Below are 14,827 nucleotides of genomic sequence, written 5' to 3' on the forward strand. Positions count from 1 at the left end.
AAATTATAAGAAATTTTTTTTTATATATAAAGACAAAAACATAACTTCAAAAGGGATCTTAATCGTAAATTATAAAATACAAGTTATTTAAGTTTAAAATTGTAAATAATAGAAAATTGTTAGATAGAAAAAAAATTATAAAAATAAAAACCTGTTATGATAAAACAAAATCTTCGTTTTGAATTAAATGCTATTTTTTTCTTATACCATATGATGTGAAATTTATAAGTTTATGTGAATTTAGTCGATATGAATATGGAAATAATAAATCAAATGAAAAGTAAAAGCACTCATAGACCTCTTTTGCAAATTAATGCATATTATTTTGATAAATGTGAATTCCATCTTATCTCAAACAATTATCTGAAAAAAATATTATTGTTTTATATCTAATATTTTTAGCTTAGAATTTGATAAAATTTAAAATTTATAGAAACGGTGGCACCGCTTGAGGAGACTTCAACGTGGCACTCTCTCTTGTGTCCATGCAATATTTTCATCACCTCCTTCCACTTTCTGAATTTCATCACCTCAAACATAATACACCATTCGCCACCACCTCTTCTTCATTTTCAGTTTTTCACCCCACTATTATTCACACACATACACACAGAAGCAGCCATGGATTTGGTTAATGGAGTCTTGAATCTAGTAGCACCTCCTTTCACCTTCTTCACCATGTTACTCTTCCTCCCTCCATGGATCTTCTTCAAATTCTGCCTCGGCATCCTTCATTCCGTCATCTCTGAGAATATCTCCGGCAAAGTCGTCCTTATCACCGGCGCCTCCTCCGGTATCGGCGAGGTACTTTAAATGAATATCTCCATTTTAGATTATAGCCATCGACATAATAAGTAAGTGAATCAATAAATTAAAATTTCACGATGCAGCATCTCGCATACGAATATGCTAGAAGAGGAGCCTGCTTGGCTCTGTGTGCTCGGAGAGAGAGTCGTCTCCGAGAAGTAGCTGACCGGTGCCGGCGTATAGGATCGCCTGATGTTATAGTCATCCGCGCTGATGTCTCCCACGCTCATGACTGCAAACGGATTGTTGATGAAACTGTTAATCACTTCAATCGATGTATACATATACTTCATATACAAATTCTATGAATAATTTCAAAACACCATTTGTATGATTATTTTGATTGCCTTAGATCTAATCTTTTAGATGAATACAGTGGACCATTTGGTGAATAACGCTGGAATCTCTCAAGTCTGCATGTTGGAAGAAGCAGATGATATCACGACTTTACGCCCTGTTATGGTAAACTTCGCATGATCTTGAACTAAAATTAATAATCATGAACGATCTATAATTTATCGGTTTTTACAGGATATAAACTTCTGGGGTTCGGTTTACACCACAAAGTTTGCAGTTCCTCACCTGAGAAACAGTTGTGGAAGAATCGTCGTGCTTTCTTCTTCCGCTTCCTGGATTCCTCTTCCAAGGATGAGCATTTACAATGTAAGGGTCTCTCATTCGCAACAATATTGCATCAAAATGGTGATTTTATCTAATGCTTTTAATTAATATTTGGGGTGATGAATTAATGTAGGCAAGCAAAGCAGCACTAGCACAGTTTTATGATACGTTGAGGGTTGAATTCGGATCGGATATCAAAATCACTGTTGTGACTCCTGGATTCATAGAGTCTGAACTTACTCAAGGCAAATTCCTTTCCCACGAAGGCAAATTAGTAGTTGACTATGATGCTCGAGATGTAAGTTAGCTTCTTATTTATTATTGTTTTTCTTTCTATTGATTAATGTCGCCGGAAGTTGATTGTTGACATACTGAACGATGATCAGATGCAAGTGAACTTGTCGCCGGTTATGAAAGTTGAAAGATGTGCAAGGTCGATAGTGAAAGGAGCTCTTAGAGGAGAACGCTATGTGACTGAACCTGGGTGGATGAAAATGAGTTACGTGTGGAAGGTATTGTGGCCGGAGGCTATGGAGTGGATTAATCAGTTGATGTGTATGACGACAGTTGGTGGGGATTCTCGCGATGACACTTTTGGGAAGAAGGTTCTGGACATCTCCGGAGCTCAGAACATTCTGTATCCGCAGAGCATTCAGTCGTCGGAGATGAAGGTGGACTAAACTGCATGCGGGTTGTCTGTGTTAATAAAATGTGTTGACTTTGTTATAGTCGTTTAGGTTTTGTGTGTGGTTTTATTGTGTATAAATAAGAAACCGATAAGCTGAATGAGTTGAGACCTTTTATGCATGATATTATCAAATGTAGTCTTTGAAGATCGATTAGTCTAGAAGACAGCAGGGAGGTAGCGGACTTGGGATATGCCATCCCATAATTCCCGCCCAAAAAAAAATTAGAAAAAAAAAATTTGGCCCGCGGAAAATTTCAAGGATATCATCGGCTACCCGTTTAGGTCTCGCCTTGGGTTACGGTTTAGGGTAGTCATTGAACTTTTTTTTTAATTGCAAGAAGATTTAATTAGAAACCGTTGACAATTCAGGATATCATCAGCTACCCGTTTAGGTCTGTCCGTGGGTTACCGTTTAGGGTAGTGATTGAATTTTTTTTTAATAGCAAGAAGATTTAATTAGAAACCAACCTTAGCTAGTTTGACAATTCAACAATTTTCTTTTTTAACATCTAAATCTGATCCAATTGAAAGCCAAAAGTTTTAACGTAACTTGTTTTGACTGCTCCTCACAACATTGTTTAATGTGTATTCATTCTGTATTTCCAAATAACCCATGTAGTGCACAGCATGACAAGAACTTTGTTTTTTTTTATTTTTAAAGGGATAATAGTGTTGCTGTCCATTTGAAACAATATTTCGGACAATATTTCGATAGAGATGAAAGCAATTGGAATTTTTTCCCACCATATGTGAAGTATGGAGCGAATCTGAATCGCAGTTGAGCACTCCATAACTAGGTGTATCTTCGACTCATCTCTACTATTAAAAAGCGGGCAAAGCGTTGATCAGAGATGAAGCTGATTCTGTCTAGGTTGAGCTTTGTGGGCAGCCTTTGTAACCTTGCTCTCCACACTAAGATGTTTACTTTTTCGGGACAATTACAGTTCCAAAGAGTCTTGATCATGTTTGGCTTAATCCGGTTGTCATCTATAATTCTTCTAAACGACGTCACTATGTAATTTTCACTAGAATCTCTAATCCATCTCCATTGACTATCTTGACCATAAAAAAGATTGTTGATATGAATCTACAACTGTCTAAAGACAAGTGTAGGTGACTAAACCCCCCTCCTAGCGTTGGAAGGAGTCCGTCCAATACCACCTTCTTGACCGTGAATGGTAGCCACTACGCCATACCACGTGGTACCACTTTCAGTTCTAAATCTCCACGACCATTTAACTAGCAAGGCATAGTTAAAGGCCCGCAAGCTTCCGATTACCAAGCCGCCATTTTGTTTCGTGTTAACACTTTTTTCCACGCAACCCACACAATATTTTTATTCTCTTGACTACCTCCCCAAAAGAAGTTACATCTAATGCTTTCAAGACGCTTTATGACAAAAGTAGGGGCTTTATAAAGGGAGAAAAGGTGCGACCCAAGGCTACCAGGAACGGATTTACATAAGATAAGACGATTACCAACTGAGAGATTTTTAGCTTTCCAATTAGATAGCTTCTTGTTGAACTTGTCAATTAACTGAATCCAACTAGATTTTCAAGACATGGTAGCTCCAATAGGAACTCCAAGGTATTTCATCGGAAAGGAACCAACACCATATTTTAAGCTATTAGCCATGTCAACAATCTCCAAGTCACTAACACTAACACCTATCATTTTACTTTTTGAGAGATGCTAAAAAAAGCATCTAAGGATTTTGATAAGATTAGTTGCGTTTTGTTTCAACCATTCCCTTATAAAAATGGCATCGTCGGCGTATTAAAGAAGGGACAAGCACGGGCCCTCTTTACCAAGATTGAATCCATTATAAATCCCCTTCTCTAAAGCATCCTCAAGAGCAATCTTAAGACCTTCACAAGCTATAATAAAAAGAAAGGATGATATTGGGTTGAATTCTTTGGTAGGACTTCCATTGACAAGTACTGAGACAATGGTTGAAGTAACACAAGTACAAATCCAACTAATCCACCTTTCACTGAATCCCATGAGTTCAAGCATATTTTGAAGAAACAACCAGCTAAGAGTGTCAAAAGTCTTATCAAAATCGCCTTTAAATATCAACATTTTCTTGTTCCTTATTTTGTCCCATGGAATAGCTTCATTTACAACAAGGGGACCATCAAGAATATTTCTACCTTGGATGTATGCCGTTTGTTCATTGCCGACGACCGACCCAATTACCTTTTTCAATCTCTCAACCAACGTTTTAGCAATGATTTTGTACATACATCCGATGAGATTAATCGGCCTAAAATCAAAGAGGATTAGTGGGTCGTTTATTTTGGGCACCAAGGTGATAAATGAGGCATTGTTGTCGGAATTGATGACGAAATGATCTTCAAAACATTTGACCGCTCGAAATAATCTAAAAAGAAACCGAAATCAAATTGAACCGGTTAGTGGTATTCAGTCTAGTTTTTTGTTCTCCCAGTCTATCATTTTCAGTTTTCAATTATTTCGGTTATAATCTGGTTTGGGACGGTTCCGACTACGAACAACTTCTTAGTAGAATTGAATCCGACTACGAACAACTTCATTGTTTAATCGATTTTTTTCCGGTTCCAGACCGATGAACCGATTTATATCTCTAGGTTAGAGGAATCAACATTAAACTCATTATTTTGTTAAATTTATCATTTAAGTAATTGCATTATTATATATTTCATTATACGCAATTTTATCAATTTTTTTAATAATATATTAAATTTTATAAAGTTTAATAAATAAAATCAAATTTGTTAAAAGATCCAATAATCATTAAATTTTATGTTAAAGTTATAATATTGGATTTCACAATGATAATATTTAATGATATATACATATCTAATTCAACTTTTTTATTATTGGAACCAACGGAAATATATAAAAACCACGGCCTAAAAAGAGCAATGTACGGAAAAAAGAAACTAAAAACAATACAAACGGTTACAAAATGTTAAAAGACGAACAACACCGGTCCACCCACAAACAATCACCAAAATTCCCTCTATTTTTAATCAAACTATGCGCCAAAGTGATGACATTATCGGTTGTTTTAACCGCCGAAGCTCGAATTTTGTTAAAGAGCTTTCCGTTCCTTGCCTTCCACACACACCACAAAAACCCATAGAAAATCGGTTTCACACCCCCAAACCGGAACGACGGAAACGTTCGGGGGTGGTTGATGTCATGCGTAGTATCACAACAATTGTATCATAGCAAGCATAGTAAACACAACCAGACATTGAATACATATATGAAAAAGGTTTACATTGTTTAATACATAGTTTTGTTCATATCAAAAGTAAAATGGAAAGACGTGACTCTAACACTCCGACTTCTCCGAACTCCTGGAAGTACCTGTCAACTAATTCCCTAAGAATACAAGCAGTTTTGAAAGAATATCAGCATAAAGCTGGTGAGTTCATAAGCATTTAGTTTTGGTGGAAAAATGTTCTTTGATCCTTTTGAAAAGTGTTCCTCAAGAAAATCCTATATTTTCTTATGAAAAGCGTGTTTGAAAACTCATTCCTTCCATGACTTCCAGATTCATACAAGGTATGTACAATCCAAGGAGCCGTGGAATGAATATGAATATCTGTTAGTTACCTGTTAAACAATCCGTTTATGAAAAGCCGAGTTCTCCCGGGAAAATCCTATATTTTCCCTAAAAGTTGATCATTGATTATCCGTTCTAAACTGAGGTGTACAAGTATCTACCATACTTATATCGATAAACGTAGTTTTCTTTTAAAAAACCCTGGTTACTCCCAGTGAGGTATATTAGCCCTATTACATAAATAAAACTAATAAAAGAAAACGTGATGAACTAAATCCTAAAGGTACTATTAATACCCTCCAGTAATCAATTCGGTTATTACTTTGAGGTTAGTTCACTTGATTCATTATTACAAAAGTAAATCTATGTTATCTACATTGTGAGTTTCATGACCATAACTGACTTGATATGGCACGTAACGGGGCCGGTATCCTTTATGACTTTGTCACCCGTAGACCTGCCGGTCCGACTGTAGCTAGCAGCAAGGTGCAGGATTGTCAGTCCCGTATAGATCTATACACAACAGTCACGCTCTCCCTACAAGAGATTCTGGTCACAAGTGCTAGTCCTACACTCTGATTCTGTGGGAGTGTTACCAAGGACGTGTCTCCAACTTAGACTAACAAATTTACAAGTAATAATACTGAAAATCCTTTTTATGATTTGCTTGAATCCTTTTTAAAATAATACATTTTACCACATGATTCACAAGTTCGTTACCCTAGTTTTGAAAACTGTTTCTACGAGTTGATTTCTTAATCGTTTGGTAAAAACTGTTTTCCATGTTACAAGCATACATAAAATATAATTATCTTAAACAAAATAATATATTTTGAGCACAAGTTTCCTTATGCTTTTGCTTGTATTCCCCCCTGAAAACATGAAAAACTCGTAAAAGCGTAGGGGTATGAACTCACCTCGGGTAAGTGGTTTGATTGAAGGATCGATACGGAAAGCTGGATGTTCAAGTGAAGCCTTGAACACAATTTGATCCTAATTAACACGTAATGACACATAAAGGAGTCAAATGAAGGTATTTTACCACTAGATTTGATGGAGAACCACTCTAGGGACTTGGAACTACTTGCACTAAGTGTTAGGACCTTAAAGGATTGCATGAGGGAGGTGTATGGCCACCTTAAAGGTGTGTACGGCCATAGGTGTGCAGCCCAATGGGTGTGCGGCCGTACACTCATGATGGAAGGTGCATTTGAGGTGTTTTCAAGGTCCATACTTGCATCCATGAAGTGTTCTAGGCCTATACTCAATTGTAGTGCAAGTAAAGGGTTCTAGAAGTGGGTTTGCGACCCTAGGATGAGTGTGTAGTCGCACACGGGAGTGTGCTGCCACACACAAGGAGTGTGCTACCGCATAAGGGTGTGTGCGGCCGTACACAAGTGTGTGCGGTCGTACACCCTACATGATGATGTCCAAAATGCCAATTGCAAGGTGTAGCAAAGCTAGGGTCATGTCCAACTCGAATATGGAAGTCAAACTCTCACTTTGGAGGGTCTTTTAGGAGTGTGAGTCCACCTTATGTGGGTGTGCGGCCGCACTCCTTCAAAGAGATGAAGATCATGACGGGACGTGATGAATAAAGGCTTAGATTAAGTGGTTCTTCAAGCACAACAAGCCAAGGGATGGATTACTCACGTTTTTGAAGCCTTGGGAGGGTTTGTGGTTGAAGAAGCTTGAGAGAAGTGGTGTTGTGTGCTGCCAAGGTGTTAAAGGAATGAAAGGAAAGGGGTCTACCCATTATATAAGGGTGGGTGTGCTGCCTAGAAGTGAGTGTGAGGCCAAGAGGTGAGTGTGCGGTCGCACACCCATGTGTACGACCGTACACTCCCCCTAAGGGTGTGTTTGGCCCGGTTTTGTCACCCTACGGCTTGCTGACTCATTCCTAACCTCAACCTTGGCTATAATCAAGCTTAGAACACTTAAATGGACCCTTAAACAGTACAAGAAGTCAACAGAACAAGTTTAACATTGATTGAATTGACTAAGTGTACAAGATAAAAGTTCCGGGTTGTCACAATCGGCAACATAATTTTCCTTTTTTAGGGGCAATGACCCCAGTTCGCAGCAAAGTTCACAAAGTCGACTACCAACGAAAAACTTATAGTTGGAATGTCGCACCATTTTAGCACCCAATCCAATACCTCCTTAGAGAAAGGCTACCTTGTGAGGAAGTGATCTATCTCGCCCAAACCATTAGAATATTAATGAAACAACGGAGAAGAATGAGCGAAGCCACGTCGTGACATAGTCAAAGTTGTCAGAATCTGATCCAAACAAGCGTGCCACACGAATTCAATCACTTTCAGAGGAACCAAATGACAACAGATGGTGGGATTCAAAATAAGAAAACTTAACACCGAATCAATGAGATCCCTAAGGTTTCTAACATAAAAAATTCCATTTGGAGATAGTTTACATGGCCACTTATTGTAACCGGTAGAAGCACGGAGCTGAGTGTAACATCCTGTTTCGAGAAGTTTCTTATTTCAGGATTGTAGACTATCAATAGATCAAGTAAAGACCTAAGGCTTCAAGGGAATGGGGTTTAGACTTTATTGGATGATGATAATTTTGAATAAGCGATTAAAGCTTTGGTTTGTGTCTTGGAGTCAAAGGGTATAATGGGGAAATCGATGTTTCAGACTTCTTTTATGAATTAAGGATTTTTGTCGATGTGTCTAAGTCAAAAGTAATAGATTGGGTTGTGGAGCTTTTCAAGACCTTTCCTTGGTATAAATAATGTCGAAATCGGAATTGGAACGAAGAAGTTATGGTTGTTTGAAGTTTAAATGAAAAATGGGATTTTATCAAGTAGGTTGGGCGTACACCAAGTAGTACGTTGGGCGTACTGACTACAGAAGGACGTGGGATCACTCTAGTACGTTGGGCGTGGTTATAGCTATGCTAGGCGTATGTGGGCAAGAGAAAAACCTTATTTTTATGATTTGGACCCTATTTAAGGACCATTAACTCTTAGAACCCTCCATATACTCAGCCTCTATCCTCCTTAACCTGCAATCTCGAACCCTAGCCCCATTTATGAGTATCTTTAGCCTCTTGAGCATTTTTATTAGATTTTGGTGCATCGTGAAGAAGAAGAAGCTTGGAGAATGAGCATTGGTTGGATTGAAGCTTGTGGATCTAGAATGTAATCATTCCCACCATCTTTCAAAAGGTATAAAGTTCCTAGCTTGGTGATTCTTTTCTTAGATCTAGAAATAGTTGGGATTTTTTTGGCATATTTGGTCCCATGAGTTGATTCTTGTGAGTAAATGTTACTCCAGAGGCTTTGGGTTGTTTATTTTGATGTTTTTGAGGTTCCTTGTTCATAAAGTTTGCATCTTGATGGTTGTGGACCAACCATGCATGAGTTGTTAACCTCTCGGTGAAGCTAGAAGGCTAGATTTGGGTTTTGGGTTTCTTGGAGCCATGCAAATGCATTAAGTTGATGACTTTATTGATTAATACACCCATTAGAATTAGATATGAGCTTTGGACGTAAAGTCTTAAGGGATTAAGCACTTTTAAGTGAGTTCTTGGTCATTTTGATATGTTATAAGGCTTAAGTTGGGTGTCGGGCTCTATTAAGCCATTCTAGGTCATAAAGTTAGGAACTTCATGACTCTAGACATCCATTAGGCTTAGACTTGAGGATTTGAACATTTGGTCTTAAGGGAATAAAACCCAATAATGAAGTTTGTTGACTGATCAATACGTTAGGCGTACGAGTAGGTATGTAGGGTGTACTTGACCATGCCCTCGTTTTCTTATATGCTTAGTATTAGGGGTGTAAGTGAGCCGAGCTACTCGTGAGCTACTCGGGATCGACTCGTTAAAAGCACGACTCGAGATCGAATTAAACGAGCTCGAGCCGAGCTCAAGCCTAAATATGAGGCTCGCTTATTAAACGAGCTCGAGCCGAGCTTCAATTAGTGGGCTCGCGAGTCTAAATGAGCCTAAACGAGCCTATTTACCTGTTGCCACATGGTTGGGGACAAGGAACATATCCTATTTACTCTACTACATGTTTATCTAAATGAAGAAAACTAACATATTGCATACATATGGCTGACATATCACATGTGGCTTAGATAAAACAAAATAATAGCAATAGGTAAACAAATACCCTACCTGCCTAAGTTTGTTCATAATATAAATTATTAAGACACAATAACCTGATTGCTTGTTGCATTGCTGCCTTGCTCCGATCTCCAACTCTCGCTGCCAGTGCCAACTTCGATTAAGAGGATTAGAGGAAGGACGATGTTCAACACGCCTCTTCTACCTTTCTAATTTGACATTAATTCGAGTGAGTGAAGGGGGTTTTGGGTCTCCAATTAATTCAGCTGGTATGAAAAAGGTGGGCCTGGGCTAGTAAATAAAATTATTATTCAAAATTTCAGGGTGGGCCTGGGCTCACTCTGGTTCTAACGTGGCTCCGCCATTGTATATATATATAGGCTCGTTTAAGCTCGTTTAGGCTCACGAGCTCACTAAATCGTTCACGAGCCGAGCTCGAGCTTCATTTCAAGGCTCGAATCGAGCTCGACCTCGACCTCGAGCTTCTTCAAATTAAACGAGTCGAACTCAAGCTTGGTCAGGCTCGGGCTCGGCTTGGCTCGTTTACACCCTTACTTAGTATACACAGGGTAAGGGGTGGTGTACACATGGCGTACTCCCGATTGGGGAATTTGGTCACTTTTGGGTCATTTTAGGGTTTGGACCATGATTAGTTGAGTTCAGGCTTGGAGGGGTAAAATGTTCTTTTACCCAAGGAGTTGTAATTATGGAAAAGGGCCCTGGTTATGGATTATGATCTATTTAGTGATTGATGTTTATTTATTTGTGATTATTTTGGGGATTTCCTGTTTCGGCAATTCGAGCGAGAAATTGGTGGTCTTCGGATCGAGGTGAGTTTACTTTACTGTACTCGTGGGTCGAAGGCACCAATGAAGACCCATTGGATTATGTGTGTAGGGTGATAGTTGTCCTTGTGACAATTACTATTATGCCTATATGTTCTTGTTGTCTTTGTGACTCTTGCTGATATGATTGTATGCTTAGTTGTAGGGGTAAAATAGACCCGATAAAGGTTTAAGTAGACCGTATAGGGTGAAATAGACCCAGTACTGGTTGAAAGAGACCGAAGGGGGTGAAATGGACCCAGTACTAGTTGAAAGAGACCGAAGGGGTGAAATAGACCCAGTACCGGTTGAAAGAGACCAAAGGGGGGTGAAAATAGACCCAGTACCAGTTGAAAGAGACCAAAGGGGGTGAAATAGACCTAGTACCGGTTGAAAGAGACCAAAGGGAGTGAAACAGACTCAGTTATGTTTTGACTGTTATGTATGTATGGTATGTGGTACTTTGAGGAACTCACTAAGCTTTGTGCTTACAATTTATGTTTATGGTTTCAGGTACTTCTATTTTCAAAAGGAAGGGCCAGGCTTGATTGCACTGCATCCCCCGAAGTTATATGCCGCACTATATGTTCACAAATTACTCTGATGTTTTGAGAATACTTTGACTCTGATCGTCTTTTGGAACAATGAATTAATAGCTTTAACTTATTTAAAATAAAATTTTTTCTCGGTATTATTTTGGGCGTTACAAGTTTGTATGAGAGCCTTTATTTGAGGGATCCGGGCATACTCTCGGGTATGTATGAACTCAAACTGAGGATTTCTAAAATCTTTTAAAACACAATGATTTTTCTAAAAAGGTTTTCTAAGAAAAAGGGGTGTGATGCGTGCCATCAGCCGAGCTCAAGGAAGTTTTTCCAAAATACCCATACATGTGATATGCTTATTGTTTTGGTATTAGTATGTGAGAATTGCATGCTAGATTAGGGCTAAGGATTTGCTCAAGATTTTCATGAAAGGTTGCTAGGAGAGATGACTTTATATGCCTGTTGATTGAGCTTTTGGAATTGCATGCTAGTATGGATTTCAGATTGTTTGATAGAATGGCATGTTTTAAGTAAGGCACTTGTTTAGATTAATCGATGCTCGAATGTTGGTTCCTTTGTGCTTTTACGGACCTCCAATAATGTCGTCTAACTATTAAGTGAATACGTTAGGTTACATGTTGCCGGTATCATATAATTTTACAAGGTTAGGTTTAACTCTATTGTGCAGCTCTTGTTTGAGTCCAACCGTTGTAGTGTGAGACCTTTAGTCGAAGAATTGTATAGTGCATGTGGCATGTAGTTGTATCCATAAGGTAGTTAAAAGTTATAAGAGGGAGTCTCTTCTGCAGCTGATGGCGAAGAGTGGTGGCAAGGGAACCCTAGGAAAGCCTAGAAAGAATGTTAGAATGTGCTTATGTGACGATTTTTGAAAGAGAGATTCTATAAGGAGAATCTAGGAAGATTAGCAATGTTGGTAGAAGTTCCTAGCATCGCGTAAACAAGTTAGTTGGTGGATGCCTTTTTATGATCTGTGGCCTATAGAATACTAATATCCGAATGTTGCTTGCTTTGTTCTTTGTGGGGCCCATATTGATGTGGGATCTATTAAGTGAATATGTTAAGTTGCATGCTGCAAAGGTTGAATAATTCTAGAATGATTGATTTGGCCCTATTGCGCAACTCTCGTTTGAGTCTAACCGTTGTAGGGTTGGGTCTTTTATTCGAAAGATTATTTAAGTTTTGGTGCATGTAATTGTATTCATGAAGTAGTTAGCTGATATTAGTAGGGGTTCTTCAACAGCTGATGGCAGGGTGAGGCAGAAATCGTAGGAGAGTATGGGAAGCGCCTTGAAGGAATTGGTGCACTGTTTAGCGGTGTATATTCGTTTCAGAGAGAATATATGTGATTAAATCGGATGATAATGTACATGAGTAGTTATTTAGAGGATCCAGAACGATTCTTGAGGAAAGAATGGATATGTATGTAAGGTAGTATTGGGCCCGTACTACTGAATGCATAGGATCCATACTCGAATCAAGGAAAACTTTCGAGTATTCTAAGGAGCTGATTGAGGGTAAAATGTATGGTTCGACGCCATAATTCATTGCAATGTTTTTCCTTCTTATTCGGTTTATTGATTATGGTTGTTCAGGATAAGGAAGGGCATGATGATTGCTTGGGCCTTAGTTGCCATGTTAGTTTTGTTTTGAATGATGCAAACCTATATGATTTAGTTAATATTAAGGTCTCGAGGGCCTTTCTTGGGGTAGTTCCAGGTGAGTCACGAGACTCAAGAAGGAAGCGATTGTGATGATCGACTCGAGGATTGCAGCCGGAGGTTGAGTGATTGGCAGATGGATTTGGATGTCACTATCCATGAAGGGGATTATGTTCTTCTAGCTTTTCATTTTTGAAGGAAAAAGAGAGAGAGAGAGCAGACATGGGATTTTCAGAGTTGGGATGTAGACCTATCATGGTGCTAGATAGTTTCGGTTTTTGGCAGCAAGTTGGTAGTGTGGGAATGCACAAGAGAATTCTTGTATGGTCACCTTATAATGAGATAAAGGGTCTGCTTTCTTTGAATTTAGTTAGGCCAGGTGCTAGTTGATTTTTTCAGGTGATCAAGGAGGTGAATTGGGAACGACAACTTTTTTTGTCGCTGATGTATCCTAACTTTTCTTGTATTTATGAGTAATGCTCATGATAAACTGTTTTCTGGGGATTTATAGGCGAGGTGTGTAGTAGTCCATTTTTTCCTAGATAGAGAATCGGTGCTATGAATAGACTTTTAGATTATTGCTTGTGCTTCTGCATGGGATTCTTGATGTTAGAGACAGTTATTATTGGAAGTTTTCGAGGTCTCCATCTGAGATTTGGAATCTCTTTGAGTTTTCTTGGTCTTTATCTAAAGGATCATCTTGTGTTATGTTATACATTCCAAGAGTAAGGGATCGTATGTACCTAGTTGAGTCGGGTTGGAGATATGGTTTATTTGCGACGCCATTTGGTGGTAGTTTAAACCGTAAATGTGGGAGAACTACGTATTCTACTTGCAGGATCATTGATTTGTTCAAGCTTATTGTTTCAGAGTAATGGGTTGCATGAATTTACGGTTGGGGGTATGCGAGGCTTTGGCTCAAGATTTGGTCAAGTCGGGGGTGTAGAGCAGGTTTCCATCAGATGTAGATGCTCAGGAATGCATGAGTTGTCTTCATGGTAGGAAGCTGTTGGACAAGGAGTTCGTTGTGGCCAATGGTTCCTTCGGGATGCCCGTGAATAGATCAAGAGGCATTTGGGTCACTCAAGTTGAGTATCGGTTGTTGTGGGATTCATCAGCTTGTTATATATATATATATATATATATATATATATATATATATATATATATATATATATATATATATATATATATATATATATATATATATATATATATATATATATATATAGTCTAGGATGAGCAGTTGTTGATCGGTAAATTAGCTTCAGAGTTTGGTGTGTTTGGTCTGCATGGATTTTGGTTCAGTAGTGTATTGGACCATTGGGCTAGTTGTCAATACAATCTCAATTGTTAGTAATACAATTATTGTTTACATCAGGCATGAGTTTGGCAGAATCAAATTTTTGGCATGTCGCGTCGGCAAGGTTGGTATTTGGATTGATCCGATGAGGTTTTAGCAGCAACTCTGATAACTTTGAAAGTTTTATCGAGCTAGTTACTTAATGATGGAATCTGTTCAGTTTCAGTCGAGGGGAAGGATCTTGTATCGTTCGTACATTAGGATGTTTCTGCTAACGATTGAGGACCGTCGTTTCGTTAGATTTGCTGGTACCTTACCCTTTGGGTAAGGTTATGAGGAAGGAGGAATGCAGTAGATCCAAGGTTGGTCATGTGTCTCCCCATGGGGGTGTACATTGTGGTAGTGCCTCGATTTTGGTCACGAGGTAGTGTATGTGGACTGAGTTTGATGGCATAAAATCACTTGATTCAGATTATTGGCATAGTTATTATTTGGTTTATAGTTTTTGAATTGGAACGAGAGTACGACCGCCTATCTCATTCTCTGGTTGTGTGTGACCATGTTTTCCGTCTGATTTTGCATTGATAACAGCATGTACTATGAAAGGAATTGTGCGTGATAGAAGGGTATGACCTGTATTTGTTTTCGGTTAACATTGAGAGAGGGTGTTTATTGGGTTCCTGGAAGTCGGTGGACTGATGGTTAG

At 38.6% G+C, this 14,827-nt stretch overlaps 1 protein-coding gene across 1 annotated transcript; it reads left to right on the plus strand.

Annotated features, from left to right (window-relative positions):
- The first annotated feature begins 452 nt into the window (after positions 1-452).
- LOC145168616 (11-beta-hydroxysteroid dehydrogenase A-like) lies at positions 453-2,214 on the plus strand. Its single transcript, XM_079087389.1, has 6 exons — positions 453-804; positions 891-1,083; positions 1,184-1,269; positions 1,339-1,470; positions 1,562-1,726; positions 1,815-2,214. The coding sequence occupies exons 1-6, from the start codon at positions 622-624 to the stop codon at positions 2,106-2,108; spliced, it is 1,053 nt and encodes a 350-aa protein (XP_078943515.1). The 5' UTR covers positions 453-621; the 3' UTR covers positions 2,109-2,214.
- Positions 2,215-14,827: the final 12,613 nt, after the last annotated feature.

This window comes from Lactuca virosa, chromosome 4 (genome assembly GCF_052849685.1).
Source record: "Lactuca virosa cultivar CGN04683 chromosome 4, Lactuca_virosa_CGN04683_v6, whole genome shotgun sequence".
Classification (NCBI taxonomy): domain Eukaryota; kingdom Viridiplantae; phylum Streptophyta; class Magnoliopsida; order Asterales; family Asteraceae; genus Lactuca; species Lactuca virosa.